Source organism: Prunus dulcis, chromosome 3 (genome assembly GCF_902201215.1).
Source record: "Prunus dulcis chromosome 3, ALMONDv2, whole genome shotgun sequence".
NCBI classification, from domain to species: domain Eukaryota; kingdom Viridiplantae; phylum Streptophyta; class Magnoliopsida; order Rosales; family Rosaceae; genus Prunus; species Prunus dulcis.
Window position 1 is genome coordinate 4,021,388 of NC_047652.1, and position 16,679 is coordinate 4,038,066.

Genomic DNA, 16,679 nt, shown 5'->3' on the forward strand with positions numbered 1-16,679 from the left:
CAAAAATTAAAAGGGCTAAATACTTTCTTGGTCAGTGAGTTTTACACGAAAATTCAATTTGGTCATTGAGAAAAACATTTAGCGAAATTGGTAACTCTGTTTTCTAAAGTTTACAATTTATAAACATTATGCGAAGTGTAGTTTTTATTTTTAATTTTTTTAGGAAGCACGTTTAGTCTACTTGAGTTATGATATACTGAGCTATTAAGGTTTAACAAATTGGGGGAAATTTTGGGTTGAAATTGGAAGGTATGAGGCTTGTCGCGAGGTTATGTGAGGCTTGTCACGCGAGGCTATGTGAGGCTTCTTGTGCTACGGCTGGGCATGCCTTGTCATATTCAAGGCAAGCGAGACTATTTCATATTCAAGTCAAGTGATTGAGTGAGAATCGTATTGTGACTTCGGATGGCAAGGAACCTAATCAAGGTGATAAGAGTACCAAAATATATTGGTAAGTTGTTAATTTCATTTTAATTTGGTTTGGCGTTTTGATTTTCCTTGTACTCACAGTTTCAATTTCAACTCAAGATTTTCAACAATTAGTGAAACCCTAATAGCACAACATACTCTGATTCGTTCAGTTAGAGGAAGAAGATTGAAGATGCTTCCTAAAAAAACCAACCCAAAAAAAAAAAAAAAAAAAAAAAACTGAAGATAATGAAATGTCTATAAATTGTAGACTTTGGAAAACATATTGACCAATTTGGCTAAATTTTTTTCTCAGTGATCAAATTGAATTATCATGTAAAACCCAGTGACCAAAAAAGTATTTAACCCAAAATAAAAATTCTACTTTCGCACCAACTAGAAACTCCCATGTCTATTCACACGGACTAGAAAATGCCAACTTTTCTCATTCCCATGTTTAGAACGTACAGTACTGAAATTGGAAAGTTGTTGAGTAATCCAATAACACCATTTATTTTTTATTTGAATTTATTAATGAAATGTGGTATTTAAAAATAAGAATATGGATAAGTTAGTCCACAAAAATGCATTAAATGTTTTTCTAAGTAGGGGAAAAGATTCCCAAGGAGGGCCAATGGTATGAAATTTCCTCATACATAGGAAGTTCATACCCATGAATCATGTAATACGTTCCCAAGAGTGCACTTTCCAAACATGAAATGGTAATTTCATAACCATTCTCAAACTTCTAAATCTTGAATGAAACGAGCCCCTACTACTTAGTTTATTATAAGTCGAGAGCATTTTTGCTCAGCACTTTAACTTAAGGTATATGCTAAAATATGAAATATAATATGAGAATATTTGTTTGTGGGAATTTTCTATATATTCTTCTCCTTGTATGAGGTCATATTTATAATACAACAGAGCCTTAGTGGCCAAGTAAATAATAAATTCTTATTTCTATTTTATAGTAGGAAATCAAGAACTAGAGTAAATCAAATACAATTATAATGTGAATCCTTGGTGTGTAAGGAAAGAAAGTCAATGGTCCACAAGTCAGGCCAATACTTCCCCTCACGTTGGTGCATAGATGTCGCTAATGCCCAACTGATTTAGTGAATTTTGGGACGCTCTACTGGATATCGCTTTTGTCAAAATATTTGCCAATTGATCCTCAGACTTCACGAAAGGAAACTGAATCATTTTAGCCTCAAGCTTTTGTTCGATGAAGTATCGATCCACCTCAATATGTTTAGTGCGATCATTTTGAACCGGATTCTATGCAATAGCTACAACAGCCTTGTTGTCACAAAAGTTATTCATTGTGGACATGGGTTTATACCCAAGTTTAGTAAGCAACTTCCTTAACCAAATGAGCCTACAAATTACTTTAGTCATGCCTCCCAACTCAAATTCTACATTGGATAAAGCTACTACCTTCTATTTCTTGCTCCTCTATGTCACCAAATTACCTCATACGAATGTGAAGAAACCCGATGTGGATCTTTTATCTATTATACAGAGTGCCCAATCTGCATTTGAATAACCATCAATATTTAGATGACCATGTTTTGAGAACATAAGTCCTTTTCCGGGTGCAGACTTCAAATATCTAAGTATCCGAAGAACTGCATTCATGTGGACTTCACTCGGAGAATGCATAAATTGACCGACGACGCTCACTGTATAAGCAATGTCTGGTCGAGTATAAGACAGGTAGATCAATCTTTCCACTAACCTTTGGTATCCTTCTTTGTTAGGTGGAACTTGATTTGGGTATTTTCCAAGATGATGATTATGAACAATATGAGTGTCTCCAGGTTTGCAATCTAACATTCCTGTGTCTATCAACAAGTCTAAGACATATTTCCTTTGAGAGAGAAATATGCCTTGTTGTGATCGAGCCACATTTATCCCCCAATAAATATTTGAGTTCATCTAGATTCTTCATCTCAAATTCAGTAGCCAAATAGTCTTGTACCTGAGATATTTCATGTTTATCATTCCCAATAATAATCATATCGTCAACGTAGATTATTAAAGTTGTTACCTTCCCTTTATGATGTTTAATAAACAGAATATGATTTGAGTTACTCAGTCTAAAACCATTGTTCTTCGTTGCCATGGTAAATCGCCCAAACCATGCACGTGGTGACTGTTTGAGTCCATAGAACACCTTTCGTAATTGGCATACTTTTCCAGTATGAGTAGTATTATATCCAGGAGGAATGTCCATATATCTCTCCTCAGTGAGTTCTCCATGTAGGAACGCATTATTTACATCAAACTGGTGTAGTGGCCAGTCTAAATTAGCTGCAAGGGACAGTAAGACTCTGACTGTGTTCAATTTTGAAATTGATGTAAAGGTTTCTTCATAATCTACACCATAAGTCTGTGTGTACCCTTTCACCACAAATCTTGCCTTGTATTGCTCGATAGATCCATCAGCGTTGTGTTTTATGGTAAACACACATCTATATCCGACAGTCCTTTTTCCTTGTTGTAAAATTTCCAGTGTTCAAGTCTGATTCTTCTCAAGAGCTTTCATCTCTTCCTTTATAGCTTGAACCCACTTAGGATCTTTCAATGCTTCAGCAACCTTGGTTGGGATATGAATAATAGACACCTGAAGCACAAAGACCTTGAGTGGTTCAAACACCTTCTCAGTGGATACATGATTTGTAATTGGATACTTTGATATCTTGCCAATATCAGGTGAATAACGGTTTTGTGGCTTCCTATGATTTTGCTTGGGGTAATTGGTATCAAATATATTTATCCTCTAAATTCACAAGTGTAGTAGGAGTAGTTACATAAAGGATATTCTCAGGAGATTTGTCTGTTGGCACTGTTGAGTTAAAGGAGGGTCTTCATCTTATCTCGTTGTTCTGTATTGTCTGTAGGCGTGGGACTCGGATCATAAACATCTTCGTAGAGGTCAGGCTAGTCTGGCAATCGATCGCTGTGAATAGGCTATTGATCGCTTTTCGACAAAGAACAATCTCGTGCTCCAGACTTGGGACGATCTATTTGTAACATCCCACATCGACCAACGAAGAGGGGGTGATGTGCCTTATATGTTCATGCCCACCTTCATCTAGCATTGGCCTTTTGGAAGCTCACTAGCTTCGGAGTCATGGGAACTCTGAAGTTAAGCGAGTTTGGGCTAGAGCAATCCCAGGATGGGTGACCCACTAGGAAGTTGCTCATGAGTTCCTAGAAACAAAACCGTGAGGACAGAGAGGGGGGCCAAAAGCGGACATTATCGTGCTACGACAGAGCCGATCCCGGGATGTGATATAATGGTATTAGAGCCACACTCGCACCACATGGCAGAGTGGTTCTGATACCGGGACTGATGGATGCGTCACACTATTAGCTATGCCGGGATTGAAGTCATCTACATAATATAGCCCTTTCTCTTAGTGCCACGACCAAGAATCTGCTTAGTGTGAATATCCTGAAGCAAACAAAAACTCGGGTAAATGAGTACATAACAATTTAATTGTTCAGTAAGCTGACTAATGAACATCGGGATCAACGTCATATGATCAGTTGCATCAGAATCAATTGTTCAGCTCGTGGAATCACTCTTATCCGAAGTTTAGAATCCATAACCAATACCATTACTGGCCATATCACGTTGTGTTCAATCTTTGAGAGTATCTTACCATTCGGGGTAGCCATGCAATTTAAAACAAGTCTCATGAGTGTGTCTCGGATCACCACAGTATGTGCAATCTCATCCATGTGTCGAGGTCGTTAATCGAGAAGTGAATCTATGTAGCAGAAGATGCATAGGATACATGTTTAGTAGGAATCCAGATTGGGATCTTAGCATGAGTCTTAGTCTTAGTCGGAGTCGGATTCGAAGTCGGGATCTGAGTTTGAATCATAGACAAATTCGGGGTCGAGGTCGTCATTGTAGTTGGGGTCAAGGTGGTCAAAATAGGATCCTGATTCAGGATCGGGTTCGGGGTCATCCAAATAAGATCTTGATTCAGGATCGGATTTGAGGTCAAAGTATGCATCTATAGGAGCTAAGCCACTTGGGCACTCAATTCGGCTATGGTTGGTTGAGAAGAAGAGAAAGAGTCGGTGATGCTACCTCCATGAGGGTTAAAAAAATCATCAACCCTTATAACGGCAGTGGGGGTTTGAAACTAGAGTAAACAATTCCAAGATCGCCGTTCTGATACCATGCTAAAATATGAAACCTAATATGATAATATTTGTTTGTGGGAATTTTTTATATATTCCTCTCCTTGTAGGAGGCCATATTTATAATACAATGGAGCCTTAGTGGCCAAGTAAATAATAAATTCATATTTCTATTTACGGTAGAAAATCAGGAATTAAAATAAACCAAATACAATTATAATGAGAATCTTTGGTGTGTAAGGAAAGAAAGTCAATGGTCTACAAATTACGCCAACAGTATATACTCGCCACCATTCTCAACACTTGACATATGTTCATAAGTATAACAACGGTTACATAAATCAAAGTAAAAAATTAACTATAACTATACTTATGAATACGTGTTAAGTATTAAGTGAACATACACCTTGGGTTGAAACAGTGAGCAAAAATATTTCCATTATAAGTCTGATTCTCTTCCCAATCAAAATAAGAGTGTATGGCATCGGCCAAAAAGTATTTAGAAAAGTCAAGAAAATACGGATAAGTTTATAGTTAAACAATAATAAATTTTGTTCACTACATCACTCGTGATCCTAGAAATAATCTCATCATTCCTACGTGGATTCTATTAAGATAAGATAAGAAGATTAATAGTTTTGTGGTCAAATGAAGCCATCCATTCCACACTAATGCAAGAAGTTAGAAACTCAAGTGATCTTATCAAATGTTTAATCCCCTTGTCAAAGACATTTTAATTGAAAATTCAAATCCAAATCCTTCATTAGAAACCTTTCCATCTAAATATTTAAATATTCATTTAAAAATAATCCTTAATTTGATAAAAAAAGAAAAGAAACAAATCCTAAATCTTGACCAAAAAAAGAAGAGACACCTAATCCTTAAAATTTTTTTGCTGTGGGATAAAATTGTAATTCTAATTGGAAACAAATTGAGCTCCAATCCAATTATTTGTTGTCTTTTGAGGTAATTACCGATGAAATTCCATTTGTGGCCCTACTCATATATAAAGTTACGCCAATCCGTTAAAACGTTCCTCCAATTCCCGTCACTTCCGAAAACCAGAAGAAACACACAGAATTTTGTTCTCATTCCATTTTCCGCAATCTCCACAAACGACTCCAAACCCAATCAATCAAATCTACATACACAATGGGGAAGAAGGCAGTGGTGATTATTACCGCGGCGGCCGTGTGCGCCGCAGCCGCCGCTCTGGTGGTGCGCCACCGCATGCGGAGCTCTGGCCGGTGGGCCCGGGCAACCGCCATCATCAAAGAGCTAGAGGAGAAGTGCGGGACCCCCATTGGGAAGCTGAGGCAGGTGGCTGACGCCATGGCTGTGGAGATGCACGCCGGCCTTGCCTCTGAAGGTGGCAGCAAGCTCAAGATGATCATTAGCTATGTCGACAATCTCCCTACTGGGTACGTATATATTCAATCAATCAACCCTTTTGCTCTCGTAACGTGAATATGTATATATTTTGGATCGACTTGTTCTGGGTCTTCGTCTATAAGGTGTCTCTTTTATTTGTTCCAGTTGATCTCTTTTGGGTATAATTGACGTGGGTGTTTCTGTTGTTGTTTATATGGATGTGGGTGATTCAAAGTCCATTTCTTGATCCAATTATTATAGTTAATTTTTTGTTGTGAATCTGCCATATTTTGGGTAAGCTTTAAAGTTTTGTTTATTTATAGATGGACTGAAACTTTTGGTTGAATTCTCATACAATTGTCATCATATTCGTAGGGCCAATCAGAATTTTCCAAATTGTATGGATTTATCCTCTTTTTTGTGTGTGGCATGTTTATCTCTTCTTGATCAATCTTCTAATAGAATTTTGAGGAGTGAGTTGTACCTTGTGTATGTTTCGTAGTCCTTGAAACATTCGTGTCATAAGCAAAAATATGACTTATATTGAAATTTATGCTGTCAGATGTTGAAAATTTTCCTAAATGTATGATTTTATAGCTTCTCTGTCCTATTATTGTTGTTAAACAAGCTGTTGAAAGAGGTTTAAACTGAATACCTCCTCATATACGTACATTTTTTTAATTATTATTTATTATTTTGTGTTTCAGGACTGAAAAAGGGTTGTTTTATGCATTGGATCTTGGAGGAACAAACTTCCGTGTGCTGAGGGTGCAATTGGGGGGGAAGGGTCGTGGAATTATTAGTCAAGAATTTACGGAGGTCTCAATTCCTGAAAATCTTATGGTTGGGACTTCAGATGTAAGTAGTTTGTCACTAAGAATGCCATTGTAAATCAAGGTGCTTTATGCGAAACATCTCTCAAGTCTAAAGGATAATTGTGATTTCAGGCACTGTTTGACTACATTGCAGCAGAACTTGCAAAATTTGTTGCTAAAGAAGGTCAAGATTATCAACTCCCTCCTGGCAGGCAGAGAGAACTAGGTTTTACCTTCTCATTCCCTGTGCTGCAATCATCAATTAATTCTGGGACCCTTATTAAGTGGACGAAAGGCTTCTCTATAGATGATGCAGTTCAGTCCTCATTACTTCGGCTCCTTTAATATTCTCTGATAATTGTTTTCTACTTAGTTTAATGTTCTCTATATTCTTCTTTAATATTCCCTTGTTAAAAGTGAATATCAGCACTATGAAGTGTAGATATATAACTGTGCCAGGGAGTTTGCAATGCATTCGTCCATTTCTGTTTAATCCATTGTAATGATGGACTGAAATCCAAAGATATGACTGAACATCATGGGGCACATGACTCTAGTGGTAGAGCACTTAGGGTCACACCAATGGCCAGAGTTTGACTTTTGCCCTCTCCTGGTCTACGCTTTATTTTGTTCCAAAAAATGTTGTTTTTGATGACTGAGACTCCCAGTTATGAAATTCAATTAGATCCCTTTTCTGAAATTTAAGGTCTGCAGCCTGGGTATATTTTTTCTCCGTTTTGAGTGAATATGGTTGTTGCATTTGTTGTGTCATTACTGGATATCCACTAAGATTTATTTCTATCCTTATTCGCCTCTGACATGCACTTTCTGTACTTTAAAATGAAAGAAAAATGAAAGGTGGAACAGCGTTCAATTTTTTTTCTTCTTCCAGGTAATGTATCTAGAAATTGTTGCTTAAGAGTAGTTTCTTCTAATAATTACTCTCATCAGTTTTCAGAGAAGTTAAAAGCACACCTCATCTGTTCCTTTTAAATTTTAATGAGGCACACTTCGCTGCTCTTTTCTTGTGTTGAGATAGGTTGGACAGTTCCTTTGGTGCCTGTGAGCTACACTTCGCCAATAATTTCTATTTGGCATGATGTTATCATGCTTGCCCTTAGAAAAGTTTCCTACATATTCTGTATCTCTGTTGATAACGTTCATTGCATCTGTTGAAACATTGACTTGGACTGAGGTGATGTTAGGAAGATGCTATCCATAGTCCTGTTTCAGCATCCTTAAACATTAACATCAGACAAACACTATTGATCTTAAGATGTATGGCTAGTCCCACCTCTCATCATCTTCAAGCTGAGATCCATCTTCTAGATCTATTATTTCATTATATTTCCTCCTGTTAAATGAAATTTATTTCACTTAGCAGTGCTTGAGTTCTTAAGATAGAGAGTACAGCAAATCAGTAACTTATGAATGTGGTTGAGTTTCTGTAATATAGTGTCCTCATCAAAATGTTGAAGTTATCTTTTGGTTCTTAACAATTGTATTCAGTGCCACTTCTGACTATCTTCAAGTGCGCTTCATCATTTATAAACAATACACACGCCAAATACTGTATTCCATTTTCCCCTGTTGAATGAGCAGTCATTCCCCTCGGTGCTAAAAGTCAAAAGATAAGGGTTGATGTCTAGTATATATATGTATTGGAAGCAGTAAGCATATCTAGTATTTGAATTATTGCCGGATGTCCAATAATAAACAGATTCTGAAATTGTGAAACTTGTTTGTTTACCCTTATTTCAACCTTTTGACTTTTAACTCTTGATGAATAGGTTGGCCAAGATGTTGTGGCTGAATTGAGTAAAGCCATTGAAAAACAAGGCCTTGATATGCGTGTGTCTGCTCTGGTAAGTTAAAGTTTATCAGTTATTAGAACATTGAAAAAAATGACCTTCATGTTGATTTTGTGAGTACGTAGTTTATTGGATTTGTGCTGTACCAGCATTTAAAATGCTTTTTCATATAAACTATTGTTTAAAATTAGGTGTTAATGGTCACTTTCTTACAACAGGTTAATGACACGGTTGGAACATTAGCTGGAGGTAGGTATGTCAATGGGGATGTTGTTGCTGCTGTGATTTTAGGTACGGGTACAAATGCAGCATATGTAGAACGTGCACATGCAATACCAAAATGGCATGGTCTTCTACCTAAATCTGGAGATATGGTTAGCAGTTCCTTCACGGCCATTGACTTGTGTCAATTTCATATTCAATACTATCTTTTGTTTATACAACTATAAAAGCAATATGCAAATGCAAATTATAAAGCGAATAGTGAAGCAGCTTTCTATGGACTGCAGGTTATCAACATGGAGTGGGGCAATTTTAAGTCAGCACACCTTCCATTAACAGAATATGATCACTCATTGGATACCGAAAGCTTAAACCCTGGTGATCAGGTGATTGTACTTATATACTTCTTAAGTTTGTTTTGCTTTGCTCTAATAACAAACTTGATAATACTCATATTTTAACGTCTTTCAATTGATTCTTTCAGATTTTTGAGAAGCTAATATCTGGAATGTACTTGGGAGAAATTGTTCGCAGAGTTCTTTGTAAGATTGCTGAAGAAGCTTCCCTTTTTGGTGACACTGTTCCACCAAAGTTAAAAGTCCCATTCATTTTGAGGTTATTCCTTAGGCCCACTATGTAACTTTTGTTGTATATGTTGCTGTTTGGTGCATATAGTTTCTCTTTTCTTTCAGATTTAACTTTATTCACATTGTTTAGATTATTTGGATTGATGATAGCGGATTGGGATTTTGTTTTCACGAAGTAGTTAAATTGTGAGTTGTGAATCATGCAGGACACCTGACATGTCCGCAATGCATCATGACACATCCTCTGATCTTAAGGTGGTACGAGACATATTGAAGAATGTATTGGAGGTATATTTAATTTTCCACGTCATCTGGAGTTTCAGTAATTGTCAAACCTTACTATTTGCTTTCATATCTCCAGGACTTCTCACTTGCATTGTTAGCAAAATCATAATTGTCTTAAGTAGACTTATGGCAATTGTGTTATGGGGTGATATAGAGGTTGAATCTTGTGGACGATATTCTCTTATCTTCACATGAATGACTTTTAAATTTTGATTCCCAAACTAAATCAATAAGTTTTTGTAGATTTAAATCTTTGAAGTTTAATTCTGTTTCAGATATCAAATACTTCTCTTAAAGTAAGAAAAATTGTTGTGGAGCTCTGCAACATTGTTGCCACACGTGGGGCTCGCCTTGCTGCTGCTGGAATTGTAGGTGTTCTGAAAAAGGTGGGAAAAGACGCATTCAAGGATGGGGAAAAACAGAGGACAGTGGTAGCTTTGGATGGTGGATTGTACGAGCATTACAATGAATATAGTAAGTGCATGGAGAATACCCTAAGAGAATTGCTTGGAGAGGAAGTTTCTGAGAGTATCGTTATTGAGCACTCTAATGATGGTTCTGGCATTGGAGCTGCCCTTCTTGCTGCCTCTCACTCACAATACCTTGGAGTTGATGAATCCTGAATTTTCTCAGAACGGTAGAGCTTTTTGCTGAAGAAAGTTTCACAGTTTTGGCATTTTAATCTTTCCCCTGTTCCAACTAGAACCTCTCCCATTTTTTTCATCTTTTTTCTGTGCCTCTTCTGCTCTGCCCATTTTCACGTTATGATTGTTTTTTCTTTTTGGGGGTGAATTTTAGTTTGCGGCTTTGCAGAATCTGTAAGAGAGGTGGATTGTTGTATAAAAGCAGGACCTGTAAGCGGCCATGCCATACTGCTTCGGCCTGCAAATTTCCATTTCTTTTTTTACCTTATGGTAATTCCTAATTCTTATGTTCAAAATAATAAAAGTATTGAGATGCTACTTTTAATCACAACACCCATTTTATTCTTATTATTTATTATTTTGTTTGTGGTCAGAAGATGTCAGTTAAGTAATGCCAATTCTGATTCATTTTCAGAGCCTCAAGCTCACTCCTAGGTTTGAAGACAAACCTTCTTCATTTTCTCCACCTTTTTTTATAACTTTCATGCTTAGTTTCTTTTTGGTATGCTAAAGCTGAACTCTTTTGTAATTTCGTTTGGGTACAAAACACATTAGAAAAAAAAATCTTAACAGAAGGAGAAAAAGGGATGAAATAGGACAAAATCACCAACAATGAATAATATTAGACAAAAATTCTTAACACAAAAAATTGTTGGATCTAATAATGTTAATATCTATTCCAGGTACACGTCTCACGGATTCCCAATGACAAAAGTAGCAATCAGTTAGTAGGAAGAGCAACCTTCTTGAGGCATTGTTTACGGCAGATCATGAAGTCTATCGCGCGTCCATTTTTCTGCACCAGAAGTCACATAAAATGTAAAAAGAGAAATTAGACCCTGCAATTATCAGATTGAAAACCCATAAAAGAAACAAAAACAAAATGCTTTAATTTAATATACAAACCAAAACCAGCAGCGGTATAGGGCATGGGATGCTTGCGGGGAAGTGTACACTTATCAAAATTTATAGGCTTAGGATTAGGGCCCCTGCACAAAGACGAACATCCCCTTAAACAGTCCACGTCGCTGTTCGAGCAAGTATCCCTGCACAACATCAAACAGCCCTCATCGGAGGGCTGGTAAAAATGAGGACTTAGGTTTGGTAATGTTGGGGAGTTTTGAGCAGGTGGAGGAGGTGAGTTTTGAAGGCCAGGGTAATAGGAAGGTGGCGGAGGGGGTGAGTTTTGAAGGACATGGTCATAGAACGGTGGTGGAGGGGGTGAGTTTTGAAGGCCAGGGTCATAGGACGGTGGTGGAGGGGGTGAGGTTTGAAGGCCAGGGTCATAGGACGGTGGTGGAGGGGCTGAGTTTTGAAGGCCAGGGTCATAGGAATGTGGTGGAGGGGGTGAGTTGTGAAGGCCAAGGACATAGGAAGGTGGTGGGGGTGAGTTTTGAAGGGTAGCGCCAAAGGGAGGTGGTGGAGGGGGTGAGTTTTGAAGGCCAAGGTCATAGGGAGGTGGAGGGGGTGAGTTTTGAAGGGTAAGGCCAAAGGGAGGTGGAGGGGGTGAGTTTTGAAGGCTAGGGCCAAAGGGAGGTGGTGGAGGGGGTGAGTTTTCTAGGTTAGAGCCAAAGGGCGGTGGAGGGGGTGAGTTTTCAAGGCCAAGGGCATAGGGCGGTGGAGGGGGTGAGTTTTCAAGGGTAGGGCCAAAGGGAGATGGAGGGGGAGCGCTTTCTTGGGTAGGCTCAAAGGAAGGTGGAGGGGGAGAGTTTTCTAGGGTAAGGTCAAAGGGAGGTGGAGGGGGTGAGTTTTCTGGGGTAGGGTCTAAATATCGACCCATGACAACCCCAACCATCATCAACACCACAACTCTCATTAAACTACTTGCTTCAATTTCCATACCTCTACTCTCTCTCTCTCTCTCTCTTCCCCCTCCCCTCTTTCTCTCTCTAGATCTCTCACAGGATTGGAACTTGGAAGCCCTCCGGTCAATGGTACTTGTCATTCTTGATGAGATTTCTGTGTGCAGTGTGCTGCTTGTCCTAATTTTGAGCACAAGTTTATAATTTTGTTGAATTCGTTGACTTGTTGATTTGATTCATTTGTTGTTATTATATAACTCTAATTAAATTTAAACGCAGTGATGATTTATCTTATTAAATGTTGAGTTTGTTACCATAATTGGTTGATTAGAATCAATTCTCCTTCTGGAATTCAAGGGACTCTCAATCATATATAGCCGTTAAGTATACACATCAATACGTAAAACCTGTACCATCCATAACTACTTAATCAAAGGGATTAATACTGTAGAATGACATGTTATAATCAATTATAAGGGGCCTGTGTTTGGATGAGGGATTTGGGGCTAAAAAGTAAATTTACGAACTCATCTTGCTAAAATGCTTTGTTTGGGAATCAAAGATGACACATTTGTCAATTTCTTGTTGGATTTGAAAATAAGGGATATTAGAGTCTAAAGTTCAATTTTGTAATTCCACCAAATATATTTTATTTCAAAAATTCCAGTACAATGGATTTATTTCAACCCATATGTTGTGGGTTAAGTTGAGTGTGAAAACTCGAATTTGGGACATTGAAGCAGAGATTCTGAATCGGAACTTAGGAACTAGACCCTGGATCCTTAACCTGGGCTTAGGTTAAGTTGCCGATTGACCAATTTTGGTGGTAGATCCTGCATCTTACCACTCTTTTCAATTTGAAAAGATTTAGTTATCCAAATTAAGGGATAATTTATTTGGTCATATGGTGTAATTCTTGTAACTTTTTTCAAGAATATATTGTGGGAAAAGTTGGACAAAAGGAGTGCATTCACAAGGATAAGTACACGAACAAGGAAGTGCTGAAATGTCTCAACAAAAAGAGAATTCTTATTCAATTCAATGCCGTTCATGAGTAGTAATATCTAGTACAATTATTCAATCCATTAATAATATTTTCTCTTATATGGAGATGAAAATTATAAAAATATCTAATTATTGATCTTCATTCTTGAGCTGCACCTCTTATAGCAGAAATCCAATTGGCTCTTGAAGTTATTTTCAGCAACTGTCACATAAAAATGGAAAAATAAAACACTGCAATTAGATAAACAATCCAAAACCATAAAAAATGATGAAACCCGACAAGAAAAAAGTATGGAAGATTTCAATCAATATATATATATATATATATATATATATACACACACATACCAGTTGCAGGGTTAGGATATGTGGGTATGGCTTTTACGCAGGCAATCATACACTTTTTGAGAGACTTTGAAGCTTCGATCTTGCATTCAGCAGGGCAGGCCTCAAAGCAAGCTTTTCTAACAATCAACTTGTCATTATCGTTGCATTTTCTGTGGCATTTTCTCAGACATGGGTTGTGTTTTGGAGGAACATGATGAGAAGTGGGAGGAGGTGATTTTGGGACAACAGGGATTCTGATCATAGGTGGTGATACGGTTTCAAAAGGTGGGATTACAGGTCTAGGGTTTTGATGAGGAGGTGGAAATTTATAGACATGTGGAGAGTTTTTGAAAGATGTGACATCATCGGCAAGCGAATAATAATCAACAAAGTCAGGGTCAACAAATTGGCCCATAGCAACGCAAACCATCATGAACATCATAACCACAACTGCTAAATTACTTCCCTTCATGTCCATAGCTACTAGCTCAAATTAATCTCACAAAGTCTCTCTTTCTCACCCAAATCTACTTGAAACTGTGTGTGTGTTGATTTGGTTCTGCACACATTGCCCCTATTTATAGGATTGGACATATTGCATGAGATTGAGCCCACAAATTTACACTAAGGATAGTCCATAAATTTCGATGTCTAGCTGATTTTGATGATCTCAATTTTCTTGATTGATTATTAATTTGAGTTACTATTAATTTACTAATGTTGATGAGGTCGATTTCCAAATGAGGGACTGAGAATGATGTGCTTATCTAATGGAATTTCCAAAGGGTGGTGTGTTTGTAATTAGGAATAACTCGCTTTGATTAAGGAATTTTCTATCATTAATTAAGGAATTAATTTGCTTTAGCTGTAGGGATTGCTATACCATTCAAAAGGGTAATATAATTAACTAATTACTGGTGTATATAGTTGGTACGGACTAGGGTTGTACAACGAATCGAATCGGGCTAGTTCATTGTGTTTTTTAGGCTGTATTGTATTGGCCCATGTACTTAAGTGGCCTGTGTTGGCCCAACTCATTTATTAAAATATTATACCTCACTCGGCTCAAAGTTCAAGTCCATTTCTCGTGTCGGGCCCATACTTGGCCCATGTAACTTGAATAATTTTTTTTTGTTAGCATATTAAATTAATGCAAAAAATCCATTGTAAACAGCTCATATCCATTAGTAAACTACATTATAGTCTCTTACTCTGGAACACAGACAAAATAATGAGAAACTACAACACAGACAAAATAATTCTTCTACTACATAGACAAAATAATGAGAAACTACAGATCTGTGCATGTTGGCCAGTATTAGCAACACTCATTTCATATACATTGGTATTTGGTATATAGAAAATAAAAATAATAAAAGAAGACATGCAAGAACTACCTAGATCTTGGAAATACACACAACACAGGGAAAATGTTGAACATGAAAACAAGAACCAGCCAAAGCATAGACAGAAACCATCAGAAATACTAAGGAAAACCGAAACCAGTCCACTTCATTAATAAATTCAAATATCACAATTTATAGCTATGAAAACAAAAAAGTTGAGATATTACATCACTATAGATTGAGTAAATCCCAACTAGGTTGGCACCTACTCAACTATCAATCACTTGCATTACTCAAACCCAACAATAACCACAATTAGAAGTATGCATAGAATCTACTAGATGTTTTCATTAGATAGGGAACTTCTGCCATCATCTTCAATATAAGGGAGATCTTCATCCACAAAATTTTGAGCTTGAAAATCTGCATATTCCCAATCTTTAACACACATAAGGAGCACCAAAATTTGAGGAGTTAGCCTCGTCCTCTTTTCACCTAACACATGACCACATGCACTAAAAGCAAACTCCAAAGCTATTGTTGACACCAGAAGTGTTAGTGCATCACTTGTCATAATGGAAAGCACATGAAAGTTCTTTTCATGTTTCCACCAATCCAAAAGATTGAATTTTTTTGTTTTTTCCTCAGTCATAAATTCAACAAATTTAGTATTTAAGTATTTAAAAACTTCAGTACTAGAACATATTCCACTCTTTTGTTTTCCTTTGGTAGCAAGCATACGAAAAACATCTACTCTACTAGATGAAGAAGAGCCAAATAAAGGAACACGTGGAGCTGTTTGTGTATCTTTTGTACCAACATTATATTTCGTCTCATACAATACATAAGTATCATTGAAAGTATTCTTAATATTAGATATTGTAAGTGGTAAACAAATGGATAAATTCCTAGATATTTCAGTCAATATTACCTCCAAATCACTTACTTTAATTCTATGATCAAATATTGCACCAAAACATAAAGTGTGAGGAACCCATGTCCAATACTTTTTATATTTAGCTTCCATCCTCACAGATCTTTTTAAAATTACAATTTGGATGAGATCTATATTTAGCAAAGTTGCACTAATATAAAACAAATCATTAAGTGCAATAGGAGATGTTGGGTAATAAACACTAGAACAATTACATGTAGCATCATAAAACATGCACTTTGAAAAAGTCCAATGAAGTAAAGCAAACATTCCACTCTTCGTCCCTCAACAGACTATTATTCATTATGTTGTTATAATAAAAATTGATGACATTGTTGTAACTTTTACACAATCTAAGCATGTGATAAGTTGAGTCTCAACGAATAAGCATGTCTTTTTTTCAATTTTATGGGTTTCAAGCCATAATTCTTACAAGGTTGAGCAAACTGTTGCTGCCTAGAACCAGTAGATCTTGCATCTTAGGAAGCCTTTGCCACACTAGTGATATATTAAGGGCTAATTTATTTGGTCATATGGTCTAATTCTTGTAACTTTTTTCAAGAATATATTGTGGGAAAAGTTGGACAAAATGAGATGATGGATTAGGAAGCCTTTGCCACACATATTGCCCCTTTCAATAAGTTAGAGGGTATATAGTAGACAAAAAAGGAAGTGCTGAAATGTCTCAAAGAGAGAATTCTTATTCAATTCAACCGTTCATGAGTAGTAATATCTAATACAATTATTTAATCCATTAATAATATTTTCTCTTATATGGAGATGAAAATTAGAAAAATATCTAATCATTGATCTTCATTCTTGAGCTGCACCTCTTATAGCAGAAATCCAATTGGCCCTTGAAGTTATTTTCAGCAACTGTCACATAAAAATGGAAAAATAAAACACTGCAATTTGATAGACAATCCAAAACCATAAAAAAGATAAAACCCAACAAGAA

At 36.8% G+C, this 16,679-nt stretch overlaps 2 protein-coding genes across 2 annotated transcripts; one reads left to right on the plus strand and one right to left on the minus strand.

Annotated features, from left to right (window-relative positions):
• Positions 1 to 5,593: 5,593 nt before the first annotated feature.
• LOC117621533 (hexokinase-1-like) lies at positions 5,594 to 10,638 on the plus strand. The gene is made up of 9 exons (XM_034352081.1): positions 5,594 to 5,993; positions 6,651 to 6,801; positions 6,891 to 7,073; positions 8,549 to 8,623; positions 8,788 to 8,943; positions 9,079 to 9,177; positions 9,276 to 9,406; positions 9,585 to 9,666; positions 9,939 to 10,638. The coding sequence occupies exons 1-9, from the start codon at positions 5,725 to 5,727 to the stop codon at positions 10,284 to 10,286; spliced, it is 1,494 nt and encodes a 497-aa protein (XP_034207972.1). The 5' UTR covers positions 5,594 to 5,724; the 3' UTR covers positions 10,287 to 10,638.
• A 427-nt stretch (positions 10,639 to 11,065) lies between these two features.
• LOC117621006 (leucine-rich repeat extensin-like protein 1) lies at positions 11,066 to 12,147 on the minus strand. The gene is made up of 2 exons (XM_034351264.1): positions 11,214 to 12,147; positions 11,066 to 11,103 (listed from the first exon to the last, which is right to left on the minus strand). Exons 1-2 carry the CDS (start codon positions 12,145 to 12,147, stop codon positions 11,066 to 11,068), a joined length of 972 nt encoding a protein of 323 aa, XP_034207155.1.
• Positions 12,148 to 16,679: the final 4,532 nt, after the last annotated feature.